This window comes from Colias eurytheme, chromosome 2, assembly GCF_061535395.1.
Source record: "Colias eurytheme isolate Ceu_HAF_F1 chromosome 2, ilColEury1 Martin Lab GWU primary, whole genome shotgun sequence".
Classification (NCBI taxonomy): Eukaryota; Metazoa; Arthropoda; class Insecta; order Lepidoptera; family Pieridae; genus Colias; species Colias eurytheme.
Genome location: NC_142981.1, coordinates 1,239,813 through 1,265,214, shown reverse-complemented (window position 1 = coordinate 1,265,214; position 25,402 = coordinate 1,239,813). Strand labels below are relative to the sequence as shown.

General features: G+C 42.3%; 2 protein-coding genes across 2 annotated transcripts; one reads left to right on the top strand and one right to left on the bottom strand.

The window, feature by feature from the left end:
* The first annotated feature begins 103 nt into the window (after positions 1-103).
* Positions 104-25,079, top strand: Atg3 (Autophagy-related protein 3). Its single transcript, XM_090110251.1, has 7 exons — positions 104-326; positions 606-794; positions 1,373-1,486; positions 2,119-2,268; positions 3,343-3,495; positions 4,799-4,926; positions 24,638-25,079. The coding sequence occupies exons 1-7, from the start codon at positions 255-257 to the stop codon at positions 24,789-24,791; spliced, it is 960 nt and encodes a 319-aa protein (XP_089966377.1). The 5' UTR covers positions 104-254; the 3' UTR covers positions 24,792-25,079.
* LOC149910072 (uncharacterized) lies at positions 23,077-24,271 on the bottom strand. Its single transcript, XM_090110247.1, has one exon. The coding sequence runs from the start codon at positions 24,256-24,258 to the stop codon at positions 23,077-23,079; it is 1,182 nt and encodes a 393-aa protein (XP_089966373.1). The 5' UTR covers positions 24,259-24,271.
* Positions 25,080-25,402: the final 323 nt, after the last annotated feature.

The window sequence follows — 25,402 nt, the reverse complement described above, 5'->3', positions numbered from 1 at the left end:
AATTGATAAGGCTACAGCAGCGCCACAACTGGCCAACTGAAACTATGGAAAACATCACTGTCGCATCTGTTACGTAGTAACTAATACTTAATCTGTGGTCAAAAGCACAGTCAAAAGTTAAAAGAATTGAAGAATTGTCGTTTTGCTGTAGATTTATTACAGCGTATTTGCTTTGTCCGGCGTTTGGAAAAAATCAAAACATATAGGTTTTTTTTATGAAGAATCTGCATTCTTGGCATAAATAAGAATCAAGAATGCAGAGTGTTATAAATACAGTAAAGGGCACAGCTCTTGGGGTCGCCGGTTACTTGACACCAGTTTTGAAGGTGGGTTCATTTTATCTCGCATATTGTTATCGTTGCTAACAAAGTAATGAATAAATGTCAAGAGCACCGGATGTGAATACAATTTGGTAATAAATTGTCTTGTATGTTCTATCGATAACAGCAGAGTAGTAATTAATAATTATCATATTGGTTTCTTATTAGTAAATTTTATTCCTACACGTCTTGTATCTCTTTGTATTCAGTATAGATAATTGTGATATTCATATGTTTCTGCAATAAACTTAACTTAAATAAATATTACTTAATTTTCGAATGCAGGAATCCAAATTCCAAGAAACTGGTGTGTTAACTCCGGAAGAGTTTGTAGCGGCTGGTGACCACCTGGTGCACCACTGTCCCACCTGGCAGTGGGCGAAGGGAGAGGAGTCCAAAATCAAGCCATATCTACCAGCTGATAAACAATTCCTAATTACGAGGAATGTGCCATGCTATCGGAGGTGCAAACAGGTAACTTGGGAATTTTATGTTATACATACAGCTATATTCTATTGTTCTTTATAATTTTATATATATAATCAATCAATGTTTCAGAATGTAAATTCTGTCTAGAAAGTCCTATAAGTAAATACTAAGAAAATTTAAAATAGCATCTATACTAATATTATAAAACTGAAGAGTTTGTTTGTTTGTTAGAAAAAGCGCTAATCTCGGGAACTACTGATCCGATTTGAAAAATTCTTTCGGTGTTGGATAGCCCATTTATCGATGAAGGTTATAAGCTAATATATATATCATCACGCTACGACTGACAGGAGTGGAGACTGGAGCCACGGGGTGAAACCGTGCGGAGCAGCTAGAAATAAATAATATTGCATATTATGTATTGTAACATTAAAATTGACTTCAACTCCTTTTATATTATCTTTTACTTTGTTTCTATTATAAAGATTATAAACATTGAATTGGTGTGAAACAGCCTTGCTTGAATGAAATATCAGCTCAGCTTTCTAGATACAATTTGTACAATTTTAATATTAACAAATTAATAAATGGTTAAAACAAAATATGTAATAATTTCTTTACAGATAGAATATTGTGAGGATCATGAGAAAATTATTGAGGATGAAAATGATGGCGAAGGCGGCTGGGTTGACACACACCACTATGACTCTGCGGGATCACCAACTGTTGAGGAAAAAGTAAAATTTTTCCATGCTAATCTTAAGGATATTGTAAATGGCTAAATGCAATAGGAATCTTCTGCTCCGTACTAATTTGTTGTCAGTTGTTAGGACTTCAGATAATCAAATGTGAAACGTAGGTTTATTAAAACAATGAATATATCAATGAACATCAATGTTTATTGCTGTTAAATAAATATTAAATGTAGCTTTAATAAAAATGCTCAAAACACATTCATACCTATTGGTTGGATAATAATTAATGGGCTTTCTAACACAAATATAATAATAACTAGTGGTCCGCCCCGGCTTCGCCCGTGGTACCTACATGTTTAAACTATCCTATCTCGTATAATATCTATCTCGTCTAACTATAAGTTGGATCGAACTGCACATGGTGTGCGAATTTTATTATAATCGGTTCAGTGGTTTAGGAGTACATTGAGACCACATTGAGGACACGATCACCATTGTGACACGAGATTTATACATACATATTAAGATTGTTTATTTCACACCTAACCTTCAAGTTCATAAGATAAACTTACACTAACTAAAAATATTTTCAGCTGTACATAATTAGATTTGATCTTTTGATCTGAAAATTCTTTACTTCTGTTTTGTTTTATCCTTAAAAATTCACATAAAAGGTGTGCGAGATGACGTTAGACGCAGCGGAGACAGGTGACAGCGATGGAGATGGGGATGGGGATGGCGAGGATGATGATGATGGGGATGAGGGGGAGGCTGAGGATATGGAACACTTCCAGGAATCTGGCTTGCTGGATGAAGTTGATCCGGTATGTTGCACACATGATGTGATATTAAAAAAATACACTGCATAAATTCCTACTAATATTATAAATGCGAAAGTAACTCTGTCTATCTGTCTGTGTGTTATGCTTTCCCGCTTAAACCTCTCAACTGATTTTGATGAAATTTGGCACATACAATCTTTAGACCCTGAGAAAGAACATAGGCTACCTTTTATTGCAAAAAAACACCACGCGGGCGAAGCCGCGGGTGAAAGCTAGTTTGAAATAAAGTGGAAATAAAATATGAAATAATCATTTTCACAGTTTCTTTAGAATCGAAAATGTATCATATTATGCTTTTTTGGAAATTTTAAATAAATTATTTTGCATTATTTCACTACACCTGGAAAATTTTGTTGGTTTCTGTGGTGATTGAATTTACCATTAAATGCTTTTATAAATAAATAATAAAAAATATTTTAAATGCTTTTATAAATATATCAATTTATGCAACTGTTACAATATAACATGTGCAATATTTCAAACCTAAATACGATCAGTAAAACATCAATAGGCTGAAGTCTAAACAAAAAACGTGAAAGTGTATGCCAAAATATTTCAACTAAATTGCACTACATTCACAACTTATCCTTAGCCTATTTTTTATCTATGACGAAATATAGCATGAAATGGGTGTTTTTGTTTTTTACACTCAAAAGGGTCAAATGAGCTATATAAATGATAGCGCTTTTAATTTAACGATAAAATTATATTTTAAAAGTAAATCAATTGATTGACTTAATAAATTATTTTAATAATAATGAATTAAAATATAAAACTATTAACAATCATTTAATTACCTAATAATAAATATATTTCAAGCCATATTCAAAATAACGATCAAAACAACACAAATAACACCTGGGCTGAGTCACACCACTCGAATAGTTGCTTTGATCGCCCTATAAATAATCGTTGTCTGCAGTTGCGGGACATTATTATCTTGACTTTGGTCGAGTAAAGATGTCTAAGAAATATTATATCAGTATTTAATTACGTAATACAACCACGCTCTAACATAAATGAGCCCCTGTATTTATGTTATTATGTGTCCATCAGTCAGTAGCGCTAAGCACTCGCGCCACCAAGCCAGCCACTACGTCCCGCGCACGTAGCGGTGACGAAATCGTGCGCACGCGCACGTACGACCTGCACATCACCTACGACAAGTACTACCAGACGCCACGGCTCTGGCTGATTGGGTATGATGAGGTGAGTTGGGGAATTTTTTATTTTTTATATTAGTTAGTTCTTTAAAGAAACGAATCTTCAATGGCGGCGCTTATCATTCCCTCTCGCTCACACACGGCCGTACGGTATGCAAAAAAAAAATGGAAAAATAAAATCACCAAAATGTATTTGATTTTCCCTATAATAGTTTTTATCATAAATTTACAATGACAATTATGCATTTGCGAAAGTAAATAATGTTTTATTGGAATTTGACAAAATATGTTCTTTGGGAAAAGTTGTTCAGTTTTATGGGCTTATTACAAGTATTATGGGGATTTTATTACATTCTGTATACGTAAATATGATAATTCATATAAATACACAAATACAATAACAAAAAAGTTTGTCAACAAACAATTTGAAATAATTAATAAAATAATTATCAATTTACGTTATTTTTATTTTCTTTTTTGATGATCCTACCATCTGTCAAAGTCAGCTTTGGCCGCCATTGAAGATTCGTTTCTTTATTGAACTGACTAATAGTTGTTTTTTGAGAAAATTTATTCATGTACCCGCATTTTAATAGTTTTAAAATTTTCTTTGAAACTACGACGTTAACTTAGTACGTCAATAATCAATATATTGTGAGTTATGACGATAAAGTAATTAATTTTCAATATTATTGAATAGAAGGCTGAAGAAGCAAGTTTAATTATTAAATCCTACATTCATAATATCTTTAAACAGTATAAACGTTAAAGATGGGCAACGCATAAGCAAATGTTAAAGTGCGTCAGTGATCGTTTACGCATCAAGCGATCCACCTGAACAGTGGCCAACTGTGACATTAATTAAACCTAGTTTAAAAAATATCATTATGATGATGAAATTGAACACTGATTCCAGACTCACAACGGGATATCCCCTAATGTATTTTCTGTATTATTAATTTTGTTATCTGCATTTGAATTAAGATTTATTATTAATAATTTTCAATTAAAAGTTGGAAGAGTTTTAGTACAGCATTGTCTTTATCCATACTAGTATTATAAATGCGAAAGTAACTCTGTCTGTCTGTCTGTCTGTTACTCAATCACGCCTAAATTACTGAACCAATTTTCATGAAATTTGGTATGGAGATATTTTGATACCCGAGAAAGGACATAGGCTACTTTTTATCCCGGGAAAATGACGCAATCCCGGAAATCCCACGGGAACGGAAACTATGCGGGTTTTTCTTTGACTGCGCGGGCGAAGCCGCGGGCGGAAACCTAGTTGATGATAAAGTATTCAATCCGAGGAACTACACTATACATCATTTAATTACGTATTTTCTCAGGAGCGCAAGCTGCTGAGCGTGTCGCAGATGTACGAGGACGTGTCGCAGGACCACGCCAAGAAGACGGTCACCATGGAGCACCACCCGCACCTCTCGGGGCCCTCCATGGCCTCCGTGCACCCGTGCAGGTGATAATGACGTTATTGAAGTGAAACTTCTTTAGCGGCGTTGGGTATAAAATCTTAAACTCGCGTCAGGACACGTGGCCTGATCGAAAAAGCGTAAGACGGATACAATTCCACAATATCAAACATGCTCAACGTTAATAATCAAGTTTTCACTTCTGCCGGTACTCCCGGAGTGCAACCCGTCTTTTTTTTTCTTTCCTTGGGCATGCTATGGCCTTTGTAGAGTCGTGTTGGTCGAGTTGATGACTTTTTTTATTGTTTTCCGTGTTTTTTTTCATCGGATTTTAGCTAGAGTGGATAGTTAGTTTAATGTAAGTGTGGTTCAGGTGAGATTGTAAAAAATGTAACAAGATAGGTTGATAAAATTGACATGGCTATTTTGACAGAATGTAACGGGATAGGGTTACAGAATGTAACGGAAAGGTTGATAAGATGTAACGGGATGATTTGATAAAATGTAACGGGTTAGGTTGACTTAAAGCACCTGTTACAGCTCCCTAACCTGTTAAAGCAGGTGATACAGCTCCCTGACCTGTTAAAGCATCGTTATAGCTCCCTAACCTGACAAAATACCTGTTACAGCTCCCTGACCTGTTAAAGCACCTGTTACAGCTTCCTGACCTGTCACAGTATCTGTTATAGCTCCCTAACCTGACAAAATACCTGTTAAAGCTCCCTGACCTGTTAAAGCACCTGCAACAGCTACCTGACCTGTTAAAGCACCTGTAACAGCTTCCTGCCCTGTCACAGTATCTGTTATAGCTTCCTAACCTGATAAAATACCTGTTGCAGCTCCCTGACCTGTAAAAGCACCTGTAAAAGCTCCCTGACCTGTCGAAGCACCTGTTACAGCTTCCTGACCTGTCACAGTATCTGTTATAGCTCCCTAACTTGACAAAATACCTGTTAAAGCTCCATGACCTGTTAAAGCGCATGTTAAAGCTCCCTGACCTGTTAAAGCACCTGTAACAGCTACCTGACCCGTTAAAGCACCTGTTACAGCTGCCGGACCTGTTAAAGCACCTGTAACAGCTTCCTGAACTGTTAAAACACCGGTAAAAGCTCCCTGACCTGTTAAAGCACCTGTAACAGCTTCCTGACCTGTCGAAGCACCTGTTACAGCTTCCTGACCTGTCACAGTATCTGTTATAGCTCCCTAACTTGACAAAATACCTGTTAAAGCTCCATGACCTGTTAAAGCGCATGTTAAAGCTCCCTGACCTGTTAAAGCACCTGTAACAGCTACCTGACCCGTTAAAGCACCTGTTACAGCTCCATGACCTGTTAAAGCACCTGTTAAAGCTCCCTGACCTGTTAAAGCACCTGTAACAGCTACCTGACCTGTTAAAGCACCTGTAACAGCTTCCTGACCTGTCACAGTATCTGTTATAGCTTCCTAACCTGATAAAATACCTGTTACAGCTTGCTGACCTGTTGAAGCACCTGTTAAAGCTCCCTGACCTGTTAAAGCACCTGTAAAAGCTCCCTGACCTGTTAAAGCAGGTGATACAGCTCCCTGACCTGTTAAAGCATATAGCTCCCTCACCTAATTAAATACCTGTTATAGCTCCCTGACCTGTTAAAGCACCTGTAACAGCTTCCTGACCTATCACAGCACCTGCTACAGCTCCCTGGCCTGTTAAAGCAGGTGATACAGCTCCCTGACCTGTTAAAGCATCTGTTATAGCTCCCTAACCTGATAAAATACCTGTTACAGCTCACTGACCTGTTAAAGCACCTGTTACAGCTCCCTGACATGTAAAAGCACCTGTTGCAGCTCCCTGACCTGTTAAAGCACCTGTAAAAGCTCCCTGACCTGTTAAAAAACCTGTAAAACCTACTGGACCTGTTTAAGCATCTGTTGTAGCTCTCTGACTTGATAATTCACCTGTTACAGCTTCCTAGCTTGTTTAAGCACCTGTTAAAGCTCCCGGACCTGTTAAAGTACCGGTTAAAGCTCCCTGACCCGTTAAAGCACCTGTTACAGCTGCCGGACCTGTTAAAGCACCTGTAACAGCTTCCTGAACTGTTAAAACACCGGTAAAAGCTCCCTGACCTGTTTGAGCACCTGTAAAAGCTCCCTGACCTGTTTAAGCACCTGTTTAAGTTCCCTGACCTGTTAAAGCACCTGATAAACCTACCGGACCTGTTTAAGCATCTGTTGTAGCTCTCTGACTTGATAATTCACCTGTTACAGCTCCCTGGCCTGTTTAAGCACCTGTTAAAGCTCCCTGACCTGTTGAAGCACCTGTTAAAGCTCCCTGACCTGTTGAAGCACCTGTTTAAGCTCCCTGACCTGTTTTTACTCCTGGCAAAGCTCCCTGACCTGTTAAAGCACCGGTAAAAGCTCCCTGACCTGTTTAAGCACCTGTTACAGCTGCCGGACCTGTTATAGCACTCGTAACAGCTCCCTGACCTGTTAAAGCACCGTTAAAAGCTCCTCGACCTGTTAAATCACCTGTAAAAGCTCCCTGACCTGTAAAAGCACCGGTAAAAGCTCCCTAACATTTTGAAGCACCTGTTAAAGCTCCCTGACCTGTAAAAGCACCTGTTAAAGCTCCCTGACCTGTTAAAGCACCGGTAAAAGCTCCCTGACCTGTTAAATCACCGGTAAAAGCCCCCTGACCTGTTTAAGCACCGGTAAAAGCTCCCTAAAATTTTGAAGCACCTGTTAAAGCTCCCTAACCTGTAAAAGCACCTGTTAAAGCTCCCTGACCTGTTAAAGGACCTGTGAAAGCTCCCTGACCTGTTAAAGCACCTGATAAACCTACCGGACCTGTTTAAGCATTTGTTGTAGCTCTCTGACTTGATAATTCACCTGTTACAGCTCCCTGGCCTGTTTAAGCACCTGTTAAAGCTCCCGGACCTGTTAAAGCACCTGTTGAAGCTCCCTGACCTGTTGAAGCACCTGTTAAAGCTCCCTGACCTGTTGAAGCACCTGTTAAAGCTCCCTGACCTGTTGAAGCACCTGTTAAAGCTCCCTGACCTGTTCAAGCACCTGTTTAAGCTCCCTGACCTGTTTTTACTCCTGGCAAAGCTCCCTGACCTGTTAAAGCACCGGTAAAAGCTCTCTGACCTGTTTTAGCACCTGTTACAGCTGCCGGACCTGTTTGAGCACCTGTAAAAGCTCCCTGACCTGTTTAAGCACCTGTTAAAGCTCCCTGACCTGTTTAAGCACCTGTTACAGCTGCCGGACCTGTTATAGCACCTTTAACAGCTCCCTGACCTGTTAAAGCACCGTTAAAAGCTCCTTGACCTGTTAAATCACCTGTAAAAGCTCCCTGACCTGTAAAAGCACCTGTTAAAGCTCCCGGACCTGTTAAAGCACCTGTTGAAGCTCCCTGACCTGTTGAAGCACCTGTTACAGCTGCCGGACCTGTTTGAGCACCTGTGAAAGCTCCCTGACCTGTTAAAGCACCTGATAAACCTACCGGACCTGTTTAAGCATCTGTTGTAGCTCTTTGACTTGATAATTCACCTGTTACAGCTCCCTGGCCTGTTGAAGCACCTGTTAAAGCTTCCTGACCTGTTTTTACTCCTGGCAAGGCTCCCTGACCTGTTAAAGCACCGGTAAAAGCTCTCTGACCTGTTTAAGCACCTGTAAAAGCTCCCTGACCTGTCGAAGTACCTGTTACAGCTTCCTGACCTGTCACAGTATCTGTTATAGCTCCCTAACTTGACAAAATACCTGTTAAAGCTCCATGACCTATTAAAGCACCTGTTAAAGCTCCCTGACCTGTTAAAGCACCTGTTACAGCTACCTGACCTGTTAAAGCACCTGTAACAGCTTCCTGACCTATCACAGCACCTGCTACAGCTCCCTGGCCTGTTAAAGCAGGTGATACAGCTCCCTGACCTGTTAAAGCATCTGTTAAAGCTCCCTAACCTGATAAAATACCTGTTACAGCTCACTGACCTGTTAAAGCACCTGTTACAGCTCCCTGACCTGTTAAAGCACCTGTTACAGCTCCCTGACCTGCAAAAGCACCTGTTGCAGCTCCCTGACCTGTTAAAGTACCTGTAAAAGCTCCCTGACCTGTAAAAGCTCCCTGACCTGTTAAAGCACCTGTAAAACCTACTGGACCTGTTTAAGCATCTGTTGTAGCTCTCTGACTTGATAATTCACCTGTTACAGCTCCCTGGCCTGTTTAAGCACCTGTTAAAGCTCCCGGACCTGTTAAAGTACCGGTAAAAGCTCCCTGACCCGTTAAAGCACCTGTTACAGCTGCCGGACCTGTTAAAGCACCTGTAACAGCTTCCTGAACTGTTAAAACACCGGTTAAAGCTCCCTGACCTGTTAAAGCACCTGTAACAGCTTCCTGACCTGTCGAAGCACCTGTTACAGCTTCCTGACCTGTCACAGTATCTGTTATAGCTCCCTAACTTGACAAAATACCTGTTAAAGCTCCCTGACCTGTTAAAGCACCTGTCACAGCTTCCTGACCTGTCGAAGCACCTGTCACAGCTTCCTGACCTGTCACAGTATCTGTTATAGCTCCCTAACTTGACAAAATACCTGTTACAGCTTGCTGACCTGTTGAAGCACCTGTTAAAGCTCCCTGACCTGTTAAAGCACCTGTAAAAGCTCCCTGACCTGTTAAAGCAGGTGATACAGCTCCCTGACCTGTTAAAGCATCTGTTATAGCTCCCTCACCTAATTAAATACCTGTTATAGCTCCCTGACCTGTTAAAGCACCTGTAACAGCTTCCTGACCTATCACAGCACCTTTAACAGCTTCCTGACCTATCACAGCACCTGCTACAGCTCCCTGGCCTGTTAAAGCAGGTGATACAGCTCCCTGACCTGTTAAAGCATCTGTTATAGCTCCCTAACCTGATAAAATACCTGTTACAGCTCACTGACCTGTTAAAGCACCTGTTACAGCTCCCTGACATGTAAAAGCACCTGTTGCAGCTCCCTGACCTGTTAAAGCACCTGTAAAAGCTCCCTGACCTGTTAAAAAACCTGTAAAACCTACTGGACCCGTTTAAGCACCTGTTACAGCTGCCGGACCTGTTACAGCACCTGTAACAGCTTCCTGAACTGTTAAAACATCGGTAAAAGCGCCCTGACCTGTTTGAGCACCTGTAAAAGCTCCCTGACCTGTTTAAGCACCTGTTAAAGTTCCCTGACCTGTTAAAGCACCTGATAAACCTACCGGACCTGTTTAAGCATCTGTTGTAGCTCTCTGACTTGATAATTCACCTGTTACAGCTCCCTGGCCTGCTTAAGCACCTGTTAAAGCTCCCGGACCTGTTAAAGCACCTGTTAAAGATCCCTGACCTGTTAAATCACCTGTAAAAGCTCCCTGACCTGTAAAAGCACCTGTTAAAGCTCCCTGACCTGTAAAAGCACCTGTTAAAGCTCCCTGACCTGTTAAAGCACCTGTGAAAGCTCCCTGACCTGTTAAAGCACCTGATAAACCTACCGGACCTGTTTAAGCATCTGTTGTAGCTCTCTGACTTGATAATTCACCTGTTACAGCTCCCTGGCCTGTTGAAGCACCTGTTAAAGCTCCCTGACCTGTTGAAGCACCTGTTAAAGCTCCCTGACCTGTTGAAGCACCTGTTAAAGCTCCCTGACCTGTTGAAGCACCTGTTAAAGCTCCCTGACCTGTTCAAGCACCTGTTTTAGCTCCCGGACCTGTTTTTACTCCTGGCAAAGCTCCTTGACCTGTAAAAGCACCGGTAAAAGCTCTCTGACCTGTTTAAGCACCTGTTACAGCTCACTGACCTGTTAAAGCACCTGTTACAGCTCCCTGACCTGTTCAAGCACCTGTTTAAGCTCCCTGACCTGTTTTTACTCCTGGCAAGGCTCCCTGACCTGTTCAAGCACCTGTAAAAGCTCCCTGACCTGTAAAAGCACCTGTAAAACCTACTGGACCTGTTTAAGCATCTGTTGTAGCTCTCTGACTTCATAATTCACCTGTTACAGCTCCCTGGCTTGTTTAAGCACCTGTTAAAGCTCCCGGACCTGTTAAAGTACCGGTAAAAGCTCCCTGACCCGTTAAAGCACCTGTTACAGCTGCCGGACCTGTTAAAGCACCTGTAACAGCTTTTCCTGAACTGTTAAAACACCGGTAAAAGCTCCCTGACCTGTTAAAGCACCGGTAAAAGCTCCCTTACATTTTGAAGCACCTGTTAAAGCTTCCTGACCTGTTAAAGCACCGGTAAAAGCTCCCTGACCTGTTAAATCACCGGTTAAAGCTCCCTGACTTGTTAAAGCATCGGTAAAAGCTCCCTTACATTTTGAAGCACCTGTTAAAGCTCCCTGACCTGTAAAAGCACCTGTTAAAGCTCCCTTACCTGTTTAAGCACCTGTTAAAGCTCCCTGACCTGTTAAAGCACCTGTGAAAGCTACCTGACCTGTTAAAGCACCTGTAACAGCTTCCTGACCAGTCACAGTATCTGTTATAGCTTCCTAACCTGATAAAATACCTGTTACAGCTTGCTGACCTGTTGAAGCACCTGTAACAGCTTCCTGACCTATCACAGCACCTGCTACAGCTCCCTGGCCTGTTAAAGCAGGTGATACAGCTCCCTGACCTGTTAAAGCATCTGTTATAGCTCCCTAACCTGATAAAATACCTGTTACAGCTCACTGACCTGTAAAAGCACCTGTTACAGCTCCCTGACCTGTTAAAGCACCTGTTACAGCTCCCTGACCTGCAAAAGCACCTGTTGCAGCTCCCTGACCTGTTAAAGTACCTGTAAAAGCTCCCTAACCTGTAAAAGCACCTGTAAAAGCTCCCTGACCTGTTAAAGCACCTGTAAAACCTACTGGACCTGTTTAAGCATCTGTTGTAGCTCTCTGACTTGATAATTCACCTGTTACAGCTCCCTGGCCTGTTTAAGCACCTGTTAAAGCTCCCGGACCTGTTAAAGTACCGGTAAAAGCTCCCTGACCCGTTAAAGCACCTGTTACAGCTGCCGGACCTGTTAAAGCACCTGTAACAGCTTCCTGAACTGTTAAAACACCGGTTAAAGCTCCCTGACCTGTTAAAGCACCTGTAACAGCTTCCTGACCTGTCGAAGCACCTGTTACAGCTTCCTGACCTGTCACAGTATCTGTTATAGCTCCCTAACTTGACAAAATACCTGTTAAAGCTCCCTGACCTGTTAAAGCACCTGTCACAGCTTCCTGACCTGTCGAAGCACCTGTTACAGCTTCCTGACCTGTCACAGTATCTGTTATAGCTCCCTAACTTGACAAAATACCTGTTACAGCTTGCTGACCTGTTGAAGCACCTGTTAAAGCTCCCTGACCTGTTAAAGCACCTGTAAAAGCTCCCTGACCTGTTAAAGCAGGTGATACAGCTCCCTGACCTGTTAAAGCATCTGTTATAGCTCCCTCACCTAATTAAATACCTGTTATAGCTCCCTGACCTGTTAAAGCACCTGTAACAGCTTCCTGACCTATCACAGCACCTTTAACAGCTTCCTGACCTATCACAGCACCTGCTACAGCTCCCCGGCCTGTTAAAGCAGGTGATACAGCTCCCTGACCTGTTAAAGCATCTGTTATAGCTCCCTAACCTGATTAAATACCTGTTACAGCTCACTGACCTGTTAAAGCACCTGTTACAGCTCCCTGGCTTGTTTAAGCACCTGTTAAAGCTCCCGGACCTGTTAAAGTACCGGTAAAAGCTCCCTGACCCGTTAAAGCACCTGTTACAGCTGCCGGACCTGTTAAAGAACCTGTAACAGCTTCCTGACCTGTTAAAGCACCGGTAAAAGCTCCCTAACATTTTGAAACACCTGTTAAAGCTTCCTGACCTGTTAAAGCACCGGTAAAAGCTCCCTGACCTGTTAAATCACCGGTAAAAGCTCCCTGACTTGTTAAAGCACCGGTAAAAGCTCCCTTACATTTTGAAGCACCTGTTAAAGCTCCCTGACCTGTTAAAGCACCTGTGAAAGCTCCCTGACCTGTTAAAGCACCTGATAAACCTACCGGACCTGTTTAAGCATCTGTTGTAGCTCTCTGACCTGTTGAAGCACCTGTTAAAGCTCCCTGACCTGTTGAAGCACCTGTTAAAGCTCCCTGACCTGTTCAAGCACCTGTTTAAGCTCCCTGACCTGTTTTTACTCCTGGCAAAGCTCCCTGACCTGTTAAAGCACCGGTAAAAGCTCCCTGACCTGTTTAAGCACCTGTTACAGCTGCCGGACCTGTTATAGCACCTTTAACAGCTCCCTGACCTGTTAAAGCACCGTTAAAAGCTCCTTGACCTGTTAAATCACCTGTAAAATCTCCCTGACCTGTTTTTACTCCTGGCAAAGCTCCCTGACCTGTTAAAGCACCGGTAAAAGCTCCCTGACCTGTTTAAGCACCTGTTACAGCTGCCGGACCTGTTATAGCACCTTTAACAGCTCCCTGACCTGTTAAAGCACCGTTAAAAGCTCCTTGACCTGTTAAATCACCTGTAAAATCTCCCTGACCTGTAAAAGCACCGGTAAAAGCTCCCTGAACTGTTTAAGCACCGGTAAAAGCTCCCTAACATTTTGAAGCACCTGTTAAAGCTCCCTGACCTGTAAAAGCACCTGTTAAAGCTCCCTGACCTGTTAAAGCACCTGTTAAAGCTCCCTGACCTGTTAAAGCACCTGTGAAAGCTCCCTGACCTGTTTAAGCACCTGTTACAGCTGCCGGACCTGTTATAGCACCTTTAACAGCTCCCTGACCTGTTAAAGCACCGTTAAAAGCTCCTTGACCTGTTAAATCACATGTAAAAGCTCCCTGACCTGTAAAAGCACCGGTAAAAGCTCCCTGAACTGTTTAAGCACCGGTAAAAGCTCCCTAATATTTTGAAGCACCTGTTAAAGCTCCCTGACCTGTTCAAGCACCTGTTTAAGCTCCCTGACCTGTTTTTACTCCTGGCAAGGCTCCCTGACCAGTTAAAGCACCGGTAAAAGCTCTCTGACCTGTTTAAGCACCTGTTACAGCTGCCGGACCTGTTTGAGCACCTGTTACAGCTGCCGGACCTGTTTGAGCACCTGTGAAAGCTCCCTGACCTGTTAAAGCACATGATAAACCTACCGGACCTGTTTAAGCATCTGTTGTAGCTCTCTGACTTGATAATTCACCTGTTACAGCTCCCTGGCCTGTTGAAGCACCTGTTAAAGCTCCCTGACCTGTTCAAGCACCTGTTTAAGCTCCCTGACCTGTTTAAGCTCCCTGACCTGTTTAAGCTCCCTGACCTGTTTTTACTCCTGGCAAGGCTCCCTGACCTGTTAAAGCACCGGTAAAAGCTCTCTGACCCGTTTAAGCACCTGTAAAAGCTCCCTGACCTGTTAAAGCACCTGTAAAAGCTCCCTGACCTGTTAAAGCACCTGTAAAAGCTCCCTGACCTGTTAAAGCACCTGTAAAAGCTCCCTGACCTGTTAAAGCACCTGTAAAACCTACTGGACCTGTTTAAGCATCTGTTGTAGCTCTCTGACTTGATAATTCACCTGTTACAGCTTCCTGGCTTGTTTAAGCACCTGTTAAAGCTCTCGGACCTGTTAAAGTACCGGTAAAAGCTCCCTGACCCGTTAAAGCACCTGTTACAGCTGCCGGACCTGTTAAAGCACCTGTAACAGTTTCCTGAACTGTTAATACACCGGTAAAAGCTCCCTGACCTGTTTGAGCACCTGTAAAAGCTCCCTGACCTGTTTAAGCACCTGTTAAAGTTCCCTGACCTGTTAAAGCACCTGATAAACCTACCGGACCTGTTTAAGCATCTGTTGTAGCTCTCTGACTTGATAATTCACCTGTTACAGCTCCCTGGCCTGCTTAAGCACCTGTTAAAGCTCCCGGACCTGTTAAAGAACCTGTTAAAGCTCCCTGACCTGTTGAAGCACCTGTTAAAGCTCCCTGACCTGTTCAAGCACCTGTTTAAGCTCCCTGACCTGTTTTTACTCCTGGCAAAGCTCCCTGACCTGTTAAAGCACCGGTAAAAGCTCCCTGACCTGTTTAAGCACCTGTTACAGCTGCCGGACCTGTTATAGCACCTTTAACAGCTCCCTGACCTGTTAAAGCACCGTTAAAAGCTCCTTGCCCTGTTAAATCACCTGTAAAAGCTCCCTGACCTGTAAAAGCACCGGTAAAAGCTCCCTGAACTGTTTAAGCACCGGTAAAAGCTCCCTAACATTTTGAAGCACCTGTTAAAGCTCCCTGACCTGTAAAAGCACCTGTTAAAGCTCCCTGACCTGTTAAAGCACCTGTTAAAGCTCCCTGACCTGTTAAAGCACCTGTGAAAGCTCCCTGACCTGTTAAAGCACCTGATAAACCTATCGGACCTGTTTAAGCATCTGTTGTAGCTCTCTGACTTGATAATTCACCTGTTACAGCTCCCTGGCCTGCTTAAGCACCTGTTAAAGCTCCCGGACCTGTTAAAGCACCTGTTAAAGCTCCCTGACCTGTTGAAGCACCTGTTAAAGCTCCCTGACCTGTTTTTACTCCTGGCAAGGCTCCCTGACCTGTTCAAGCACCTGTTTAAGCTCCCTGACCTGTTTTTACTCCTGGCAAAGCTCCCTGACCTGTAAAAGCACCGGTAAAAGCTCCCTGAACTGTTTAAGCACCGGTAAAAGCTCCCTAATATTTTGAAGCACCTGTTAAAGCTCCCTGACCTGTTCAAGCACCTGTTTAAGCTCCCTGACCTGTTTTTACTCCTGGCAAGGCTCCCTGACCTGTTAAAGCACCGGTAAAAGCTCCCTGACCTGTTTAAGCACCTGTTACAGCTGCCGGACCTGTTATAGCACCTTTAACAGCTCCCTGACCTGTTAAAGCACCGTTAAAAGCTCCTTGCCCTGTTAAATCACCTGTAAAAGCTCCCTGACCTGTAAAAGCACCGGTAAAAGCTCCCTGAACTGTTTAAGCACCGGTAAAAGCTCCCTAACATTTTGAAGCACCTGTTAAAGCTCCCTGACCTGTAAAAGCACCTGTTAAAGCTCCCTGAGCTGTTAAAGCACCTGTTAAAGCTCCCTGACCTGTTAAAGCACCTGTGAAAGCTCCCTGACCTGTTAAAGCACCTGATAAACCTACCGGACCTGTTTAAGCATCTGTTGTAGCTCTCTGACTTGATAATTCACCTGTTACAGCTCCCTGGCCTGTTGAAGCACCTGTTAAAGCTCCCTGACCTGTTGAAGCACCTGTTAAAGCTCCCTGACCTGTTGAAGCACCTGTTAAAGCTCCCTGACCTGGTCAAGCACCTGTTAAAGCTCCCTGACCTGTTCAAGCACCTGTTTTAGCTCCCGGACCTGTTTTTACTCCTGGCAAAGCTCCTTGACCTGTAAAAGCACCGGTAAAAGCTCTCTGACCTGTTTCAGCACCTGTTACAGCTCACTGACCTGTTAAAGCACCTGTTACAGCTCCCTGACCTGTTCAAGCACCTGTTTAAGCTCCCTGACCTGTTAAAGCACCTGTTTTAGCTCCCTGACCTGTTTTTACTCCTGGCAAGGCTCCCTGACCTGTTCAAGCACCTGTAAAAGCTCCCTGACCTGTTAAAGCACCTGTAAAACCTACTGGACCTGTTTAAGCATCTGTTGTAGCTCTCTGACTTGATAATTCACCTGTTACAGCTCCCTGGCTTGTTTAAGCACCTGTTAAAGCTCCCGGACCTGTTAAAGTACCGGTAAAAGCTCCCTGACCCGTTAAAGCACCTGTTACAGCTGCCGGACCTGTTAAAGCACCTGTAACAGCTTTTCCTGAACTGTTAAAACACCGGTAAAAGCTCCCTGACCTGTTAAAGCACCGGTAAAAGCTCCCTTACATTTTGATGCACCTGTTAAAGCTTCCTGACCTGTTAAAGCACCGGTAAAAGCTCCCTGACCTGTTAAATCACCGGTAAAAGCTCCCTGACTTGTTAAAGCACCGGTAAAAGCTCCCTTACATTTTGAAGCACCTGTTAAAGCTCCCTGACCTGTAAAAGCACCTGTTAAAGCTCCCTTACCTGTTCAAGCACCTGTTAAAGCTCCCTGACCTGTTAAAGCACCTGTGAAAGCTCCCTGACCTGTTAAAGCACCTGATAAACCTACCGGACCTGTTTAAGCATCTGTTGTAGCTCTCTGACCTGTTGAAGCACCTGTTAAAGCTCCCTGACCTGTTGAAGCACCTGTTAAAGCTCCCTGACCTGTTCAAGCACCTGTTTAAGCTCCCTGACCTGTTTTTACTCCTGGCAAAGCTCCCTGACCTGTTAAAGCACCGGTAAAAGCTCCCTGACCTGTTTAAGCACCTGTTACAGCTGCCGGACCTGTTATAGCACCTTTAACAGCTCTCTGACCTGTTAAAGCACCGTTAAAAGCTCCTTGACCTGTTAAATCACCTGTAAAAGCTCCCTGACCTGTAAAAGCACCGGTAAAAGCTCCCTGAACTGTTTAAGCACCGGTAAAAGCTCCCTAACATTTTGAAGCACCTGTTAAAGCTCACTGACCTGTTAAAGCACCTGTTACAGCTCCCTGACCTTTAAAAGCACCTGTTGCAGCTCCCTGACCTGTTAAAGCACCTGTAAAAGCTCCCTGACCCGTTAAAGCACCTGTTACAGCTGCCGGACCTGTTAAAGCACCTGTAACAGCTTCCTGACCTGTTAAAGCACCCGTAAAAGCTCCCTAACATTTTGAAGCACCTGTTAAAGCTTCCTGACCTGTTAAAGCACCGGTAAAAGCTCCCTGACCTGTTTAATCACCGGTAAAAGCTCCCTGACCTGTTAAAGCACCGGTAAAAGCTCTCTTACATTTTGAAGTACCTGTTAAAGCTCCCTGACCTGTAAAAGCACCTGTAAAACCTACTGGACCTGTTTAAGCATCTGTTGTAGCTCTCTGACTTGATAATTCACCTGTTACAGCTCCCTGGCTTGTTTAAGCACCTGTTAAAGCTCCCGGACCTGTTAAAGTACCGGTAAAAGCTCCCTGACCCGTTAAAGCACCTGTTACAGCTGCCGGACCTGTTAAAGCACCGGTAAAAGCTCCCTGACCTGTTTAATCACCGGTAAAAGCTCCCTGACCTGTTAAAGCACCGGTAAAAGCTCTCTTACATTTTGAAGTACCTGTTAAAGCTCCCTGACCTGTAAAAGCACCTGTAAAACCTACTGGACCTGTTTAAGCATCTGTTGTAGCTCTCTGACTTGATAATTCACCTGTTACAGCTCCCTGGCTTGTTTAAGCACCTGTTAAAGCTCCCGGACCTGTTAAAGTACCGGTAAAAGCTCCCTGACCCGTTAAAGCACCTGTTACAGCTGCCGGACCTGTTAAAGCACCTGTAACAGCTTCCTGACCTGTTAAAGCACCGGTAAAAGCTCCCTTACATTTTGAAGCACCTGTTAAAGCTTCCTGACCTGTTAAAGCACCGGTAAAAGCTCCCTGACCTGTTAAATCACCGGTAAAAGCTCCCTGACCTGTTAAAGCACCGGTAAAAGCTCCCTTACATTTTGAAGCACCTGTTAAAGCTCCCTGACCTGTAAAAGCACCTGTTAAAGCTCCCTGACCTGTTAAAGCACCTGTTAAAGCTCCCTGACCTGTTAAAGCACCTGTGAAAGCTCCCTGACCTGTTAAAGCACCTGATAAACCTACCGGACCTGTTTAAGCATCTGTTGTAGCTCTCTGACTTGATAATTCACCTGTTACAGCTCCCTGGCCTGTTTAAGCACCTGTGAAAGCTCACAGACCTGTTAAAGCACCTGATAAACCTACCGGACCTGTTTAAGCATCTGTTGTAGCTCTCTGACTTGATAATTCACCTGTTACAGCTCCCTGGCCTGTTGAAGCACCTGTTAAAGCTCCCTGACCTGTTGAAGCACCTGTTAAAGCTCCCTGACCTGTTGAAGCACCTGTTAAAGCTCCCTGACCTGTTCAAGCACCTGTTTAAGCTCCCTGATCTGTTTTTACTCCTGGCAAAGCTCCTTGACCTGTTAAAGCACCGGTAAAAGCTCTCTGACCTGTTTAAGCACCTGTTACAGCTCACTGACCTGTTAAAGCACCTGTTACAGCTCCCTGACCTGTTAAAGCACCTGTAAAAGCTCCCTGACCCGTTAAAGCACCTGTTACAGCTGCCGGACCTGTTAAAGCACCTGTAACAGCTTCCTGACCTGTTAAAGCACCGGTAAAAGCTCCCTAACATTTTGAAGCACCTGTTAAAGCACCGGTAAAAGCTCCCTGACCTGTTAAATCACCGGTTAAAGCTCCCTGACCTGTTAAAGCACCGGTTAAAGCTCCCTGACCTGTAAAAGCACCTGTTAAAGCTCCCTGACCTGTAAAAGCACCTGTTTAAGCTCCCTGACCTGTTAAAGCACCTGTGAAAGCTCCCTGACCTGTTAAAGGACCTGATAAACCTACCGGACCTGTTTAAGCATCTGGGGCCTTAGACAAAGTAACAATTAAAAAACGATAACGAAGTTAGAAAAGGAAAAATGTATGGGTTTGACATTAGATCGACCACGTGATCTAACGCGGCGTATGTCAATCCCATACATTTTTGCCTTTTCTAACTTCGTTATCGTTTTTTAATAGTTACTTTACCTAAGGCCCCTGTTGTAGCTCTCTGACTTGATAATTCACCTGTTACAGCTCCCTGGCCTGTTTAAGCACCTGTTAAAGCTCCCGGACCTGTTTAAGCACCTGTTAAAGCTCCCTGACCTGTTGAAGCACCTGTTAAAGCTCGCTGACCTGTTGAAGCACCTGTTAAAGCTCCCTGACCTGTTCAAGCACCTGTTTAAGCTCCCTGACCTGTTTTTACTCCTGGCAAAGCTCCCTGACCTGTTTTTACTCCTGGCAAAGCTCCCTGACCTGTTAAAGCACCGGTAACAGCTCCCTGACCTGTTAAAGCACCGTTAAAAGCTCCTTGACCTGTTAAATCACCTGTAAAAGCTCCCTGACCTGTTAAAGCTCCGGTAAAAGCACCCTAACAATTTGAAGCACCTGTTAAAGCTCCCTGACCTGTTAAAGCACCTGTTAAAGCTCCCTGACCTGTTAAAGCACCTGTCAAACCTACTGGACTTGTTTAAGCATCTGTTGTAGCTCTCTGACTTGATAATTCACCTGTTACAGCTCCCTGGCCTGTTTAAGCACCTGTTAAAGCTCCCGGACCTGTTAAAGTACCGGTAAAAGCTCCCTGAATTGTTAAAGCATCTGTTACAGCTGCCGGACCTGTTATAGCACCTGTAACAGTTTCCTGACCTGTAAAGCACCGGTAAAAGCTCCCTGATTTGTTAAATCATCTGTAAAAGCTCCCTGACATTTTAATAATAATAATAATAATAATTTATTTATTGATAAGACATCATAGGTCCACTTGTTAGTAATTTCTTAATTACTATGTTAGTACATTACATTAATTATTTAAATACATATTATCATTTTACAATTTACCATTTATATAATGTCATTTTATTTTTATTGATATAGGATGTGTGTACTTGCTCGCAATGGTGCAAGTACACACAATCATATCTGTCTGCGATCATTTTTAGAGCAGTGTTGGTACTGCCCCGCACCCGGCGCACCAGACATGTACATCTCTTCCGTATTATACTATAAAAGCAATCTACCCGAGCTTCAGCAAACATCCCCGATGCGCTACAGTGGCGAGGCAGCCCCATCAGCGCTCTGAATGCGTTGTTATATTGAATACGCAGAGCATTGTATGCCCGACGACCATAGTTATACCAGAGGCTGCACGTGTAGAAATTAGAGCAATATGCTCTGAATAGTGTTAATTTCACTTCAGTGGAACAACGAGCAAACCTCCTGGCCACCATGTTCGCACGGACCGACAATGCTCTACGCTCCCTCTCTATGTCAGCATTATCCTTCAAGTCAGATGTCAGTATATGGCCAAGATATTTATATTCATTGACTCTTTTTAAAACAAGCCCATTCAGAGTGATTGGAGGCATTGACCGGGGTGATTTCCGGCCTGCCTCGAAAACCATAACCTCACTTTTACATGCGTTATAGAGCAAGCCATGACCATCGGCATACCTTTCACATATAGTAATCAACTTACGGAGCCCACATGCTGACGCGCTCAATAAGACCATGTCATCTGCATAGCTAATATTATTGACACAAGTGTCATCAATATGACACCCAATATGAGTGTTGCTAAGTTCAACAATAAGTGCATTAATGTACAAGTTAAAGAGTGTTGGAGAAGTCAACCCTCCTTGTCTTACCCCACATTCAAGTTTAAATGTGTCCGAATGAACACCAGCCCAACGAACTGTATTGGCCTGGTTACCATACCAAAACTGTAAAATCCTGATCAATTCAGGAGACAAGTGGTAATCTCTTAGCTTCCTCCATAAGACCTCATATGACACCCGGTCAAATGCCTTAGACAGGTCCAGAAAGCAGGCATAGATTGGGGTTTGCTTTGATGTATAGTACCTGATGACATGTTTTAAGCACAGGACAGCATTTTCAGTGCCTAGTCCGGCTCGAAAACCGAACTGGTTATCATGTAGATTTATAGAGGTTTTTAAAAGCGGTTCAAGCATCCCATCAAAGACCTTGGCAATCACCGTAGCCAGTGAAATGGGTCGGTAATTGCCCTTGTCTGTGAGATCGCCGGTTTTATTTTTTACAATTGGTACAACTACTGTCTTCATCATGTCATAAGGCAGGTAAGAATGACTGATACATAAATTGAACAGTAAAGCAAGTACACGCGACATGTGGGGTCCAGCATAGCGCAGATGCTCGATGCTGAGACCATCATGACCAGGTGATTTCCCTCGAGTTACGCAGTTTATTCTATTTTGAATATCTTTATCAGTGAACCGAATAGTAATATCATCGGAGGTCTCAGCATCCGGCACCTCTTCACATGAAGCCACTTGCAAAGGTTTTACAGAAAAATGACATTTAAAGATATGGGCAATTTCATGTGGATCACTACAACCTTCAATAGAAGCAGGAAGGCTTGGCTTTGCACTTAACTTATTTGTTGCCTTCCAAAAACTATGAAAATCTTTGTTAGTATTATGTGTTGCTAAAATATCCATTTTGATTTTTTCTTCATTATTTTGACACCATCTTAAACGTGATTTAAATATGCGTTTGGTTTCACGCATTTCATCATATATTCTACCAAATTGTGGTTGACCCATGTCTAACCAGATTTGCAAGGCAGACCTAGCCTTCCTATATGCTGGAGCCACATGTCGGTTCCACCCCACAACTCTTTTTCTCCTACAGGTATGCCTATGGTCATCACTACTACTAATAGCGGAGTCACATAATATTGATATAATTTTGTTATACATATTATCTAATAATTTTCTATGTTCCATGTCATTACAATGCTTATTACAACACAAATTTAATACATCAGGAAAAGATAACAATTTCAATTTATCATTACAATTTTTGTTATACATTTTTATTTGTTCAGTATTCCGTTCCCCCCATACAATTTTATTAAAAGGAAGAAATGTCCTTGATATCTTCACATTTACAGACCCCAAGTCACATTCAAGAATCAAAGGAAAGTGATCAGACCAGAAACTATCATACTGTATATAACAATGTCTTATTGTAAGCTTAGTTGCTTGTGTCACCAAGCAATGGTCTAGCCATCTCTTACTACCATGGCTATCACTAATAAAAGTAAAGGAACCAGAATTTAATCCTAATAATTCAATGTCAATACAATGCCATTTTTGTTCATTGCAAAAATCAATCAATTCTTTATAAAACAATTCATTTGGATGGGCATTATAGTCCCCTAACAAATAAACATATTCAGTATTTTCATTGTCTATTATACAACTCACCGACGCGAGACAGTCCGTAAACTCCGTAAGGTTTATAACGCAGTCTGTAGGCATATAAACACTTATCACTAATATATGCTTTCTATTCACTTCTAAACGCACTGCACATATTCGCGGATTGTGACACTGAACCACTTTCACAACGGGGAACATGTCACGCCTCCACAGCAAAGCGACCCCGCCATAGGGTCGCCCTTGTAGTATACTCGCCGATGTGTCCACCGCCGAAGTCCCGGTATATTGAAAATCGCTATGTACATTATTAAGGAATGATATGTCATGTGGCAGCAACCATGTTTCCTGAAGCGCAATAACGTCAGCTGATTCGCATAGTTTGCGAATTCCATCGATCGAGCGTTTTATACTTTTACAGTTGAAGCTTACAAATTTACACATAGCATTATTCTTATTACACATTGTTTATATGTGACTTGCCGTTGGAGCGAAGCTCATATGGACGTTTATATTTAAAGTGTATAAACTCCCTGAATATTATACCTTTAGGCCATAGCTTTTCGTCTAAAAATAAATGTTTCTTTAGACTGCATACAAAAAATTTGTAAGCACAATATTCACTCGATTTTTTAATGTCAATTTTTTCCAATTCAACACTTTCTTTAGTATTTTTATAAATATATTCACATATATCGGCCTCTAAAGTATCCTTATGCACATTCGTTATAAATATAGGTATTTTTCTTTCCGCTGCTTTAAACGTATTAAGTATATCTGCTGTGCCAATCCTTCCTGATAATTGTTTCTTCTTGTATTGTTTACGCCTTTGTACCGTTATCCAGCCTTCATTTCGTTCAATGTTATTGACATTTGTCATGTCAGATTTGTTCGGACTTCTCATTGGTTGTTTAATAGAAACTTCGTGTCGCTCATGTGACGTCATTGCGAGGGAGTGAGAAGACGGCGACCGCTCGTACCTCTCGTTTTGACGCAGCCGCGAGCCGTTATTTTTCCGTGGCGTCAATTTTAATGTACCCTCTTTATATAACATGCTCGTAGAAAACGTTTTTTCATTACTTTTATGCATGGAATATTCCTTGGTTATTGTAGTTGGGGTAATTGGGGAGCCATATGAACAGCCTGCACCCCTTTTAGAGTTGATATTATTCGTAGGAGGCGATGAAATTCTATCTCTTTTTATCTCATTTTCCATATGTTGAAATTTCTCCAGCGTTACATAGGAAGACTTAATGTTTTTTATTTCCGACTGCATTAACGTTATATCTTTAAGTAATTTCGTCACATCAACATGATCAAATGTCACGGGCGGTAATTTTTCCAAGTCCCTGGCCACGAACACAGGAATGACATCAGGCTCAACGGTCTTGAGTAGATTAATTATATCGTTAAGAATTCGATTTTCTTTTCCTTGTCCTTTTCGAGTCGTTTTTGGTTTATGTTCCACTGGAATTGATTGTGATAATAAAGTCCAGGACGTATCGACTTGATCTCGCGTAAATGCAGACAAACAAATTCGCACTAAACCGTCCTCACTCATTATGGACAGCTTATTTTGTATAAATGCAAGCATTTCGTCAATCACAATATTACAATGACAACATTTTAAAGTCGACATCGTTAAACGTATATATAGAAGTAATGAAGCACCTGTAAAAGCTCGCTGACCTGTTAAAGCACCTGTAAAAGCTCCCTGACCTGTTAAAGCATCTGTTTTAGCTCCCTAACCTGAGAATGTAACGGGATAGGGTTACAAAATGAAACGGACTAGGTTGAAATTGAAAATGCAATGGGCTAGGTTGAAATTGAAAATGCAATGAGCTAGGTTGATAAAATATAATTTTAACGGATTGAATAGTAGTTTACTTGTTTGAACTCTTAAGCGTTAGTCTCTATTTATCCAGGTCTCTTTTCCGAACATGTTCTATTTAATTATGTTTAAAGTATGTTTATGACGAATGAGAAGCGCTTTTTAAGTAACGTTTATTTATTTCCAGGCACGCAGAAGTAATGAAGAAAATCATAGAAACAGTGACAGAGAGTGGAGGATCGCTCGGCGTTCACAGCTATCTAATAGTTTTCTTGAAATTCGTGCAAACCGTCATACCCACGGTGGAGTACGACTTTACGCAGAACTTTACTATACATTAAACTACGAATTTCTACCATCACCTACAATTTCTACTATATCCAACCACTGCGTACAATTTCCTACCACAACCTACCATCAACTACCATGTTAAAATGTTTTGAATGTACTATTATTGATGTAATATAAAATTTTGAACATTCAGAACAAAAAAATTCTATTAAATTTAATCATTTTGAGGTAATAATTCTTTCATCCCTTCTCAAGCAGAAATTAAAAAAAAAGTTAGGAATGGATTTTTATGTAACTCAAAATATTTAAATTTTATCGAATAAAAACTCGCTTACCAGTGTAGATAGTCCATTGAATGAGTCCCTCCAAGGGGGGTCTAGAGTGCGTGAGTTAGTAACGTAAGATGTTTCTTCGGAAACATGTCAAGAGTCCCTAGGTAATAAACATACTAAAACCCCGGGCCACTAGGAGGAGCCCCAGAGTGGGGGGAGGGGGGAAATGGGTCCATTTTTTCAATTTTCGCTTAAATCTCAAAAACAGTACATGTTAGAGAAAAACTTTCAAGGAAAAGTTGAAAGGCCATAAAATTATCTACAAGTTGTACCTGAATCATTTTTTCCTATATCCTACCGTTTCTGAGTTATACGCAGTAAAACATGAT

What these genes read in the sequence shown, in the direction of transcription:
- Atg3 (XM_090110251.1), top strand. Translation starts at nt 255, where the DNA reads ATGCAGAGTGTTATAAATACAGTAAAGGGCACAGCTCTTGGGGTCGCC. An exon ending in ACTTGACACCAGTTTTGAAG is followed by an intron (nt 327 to 605) that starts GTGGGTTCATTT and finishes TTTCGAATGCAG; the next exon opens with GAATCCAAATTCCAAGAAAC. An exon ending in CACCAACTGTTGAGGAAAAA is followed by an intron (nt 1,487 to 2,118) that starts GTAAAATTTTTC and finishes TTCACATAAAAG; the next exon opens with GTGTGCGAGATGACGTTAGA.
- LOC149910072 (XM_090110247.1), bottom strand. Translation starts at nt 24,258, where the DNA reads ATGTCGACTTTAAAATGTTGTCATTGTAATATTGTGATTGACGAAATG.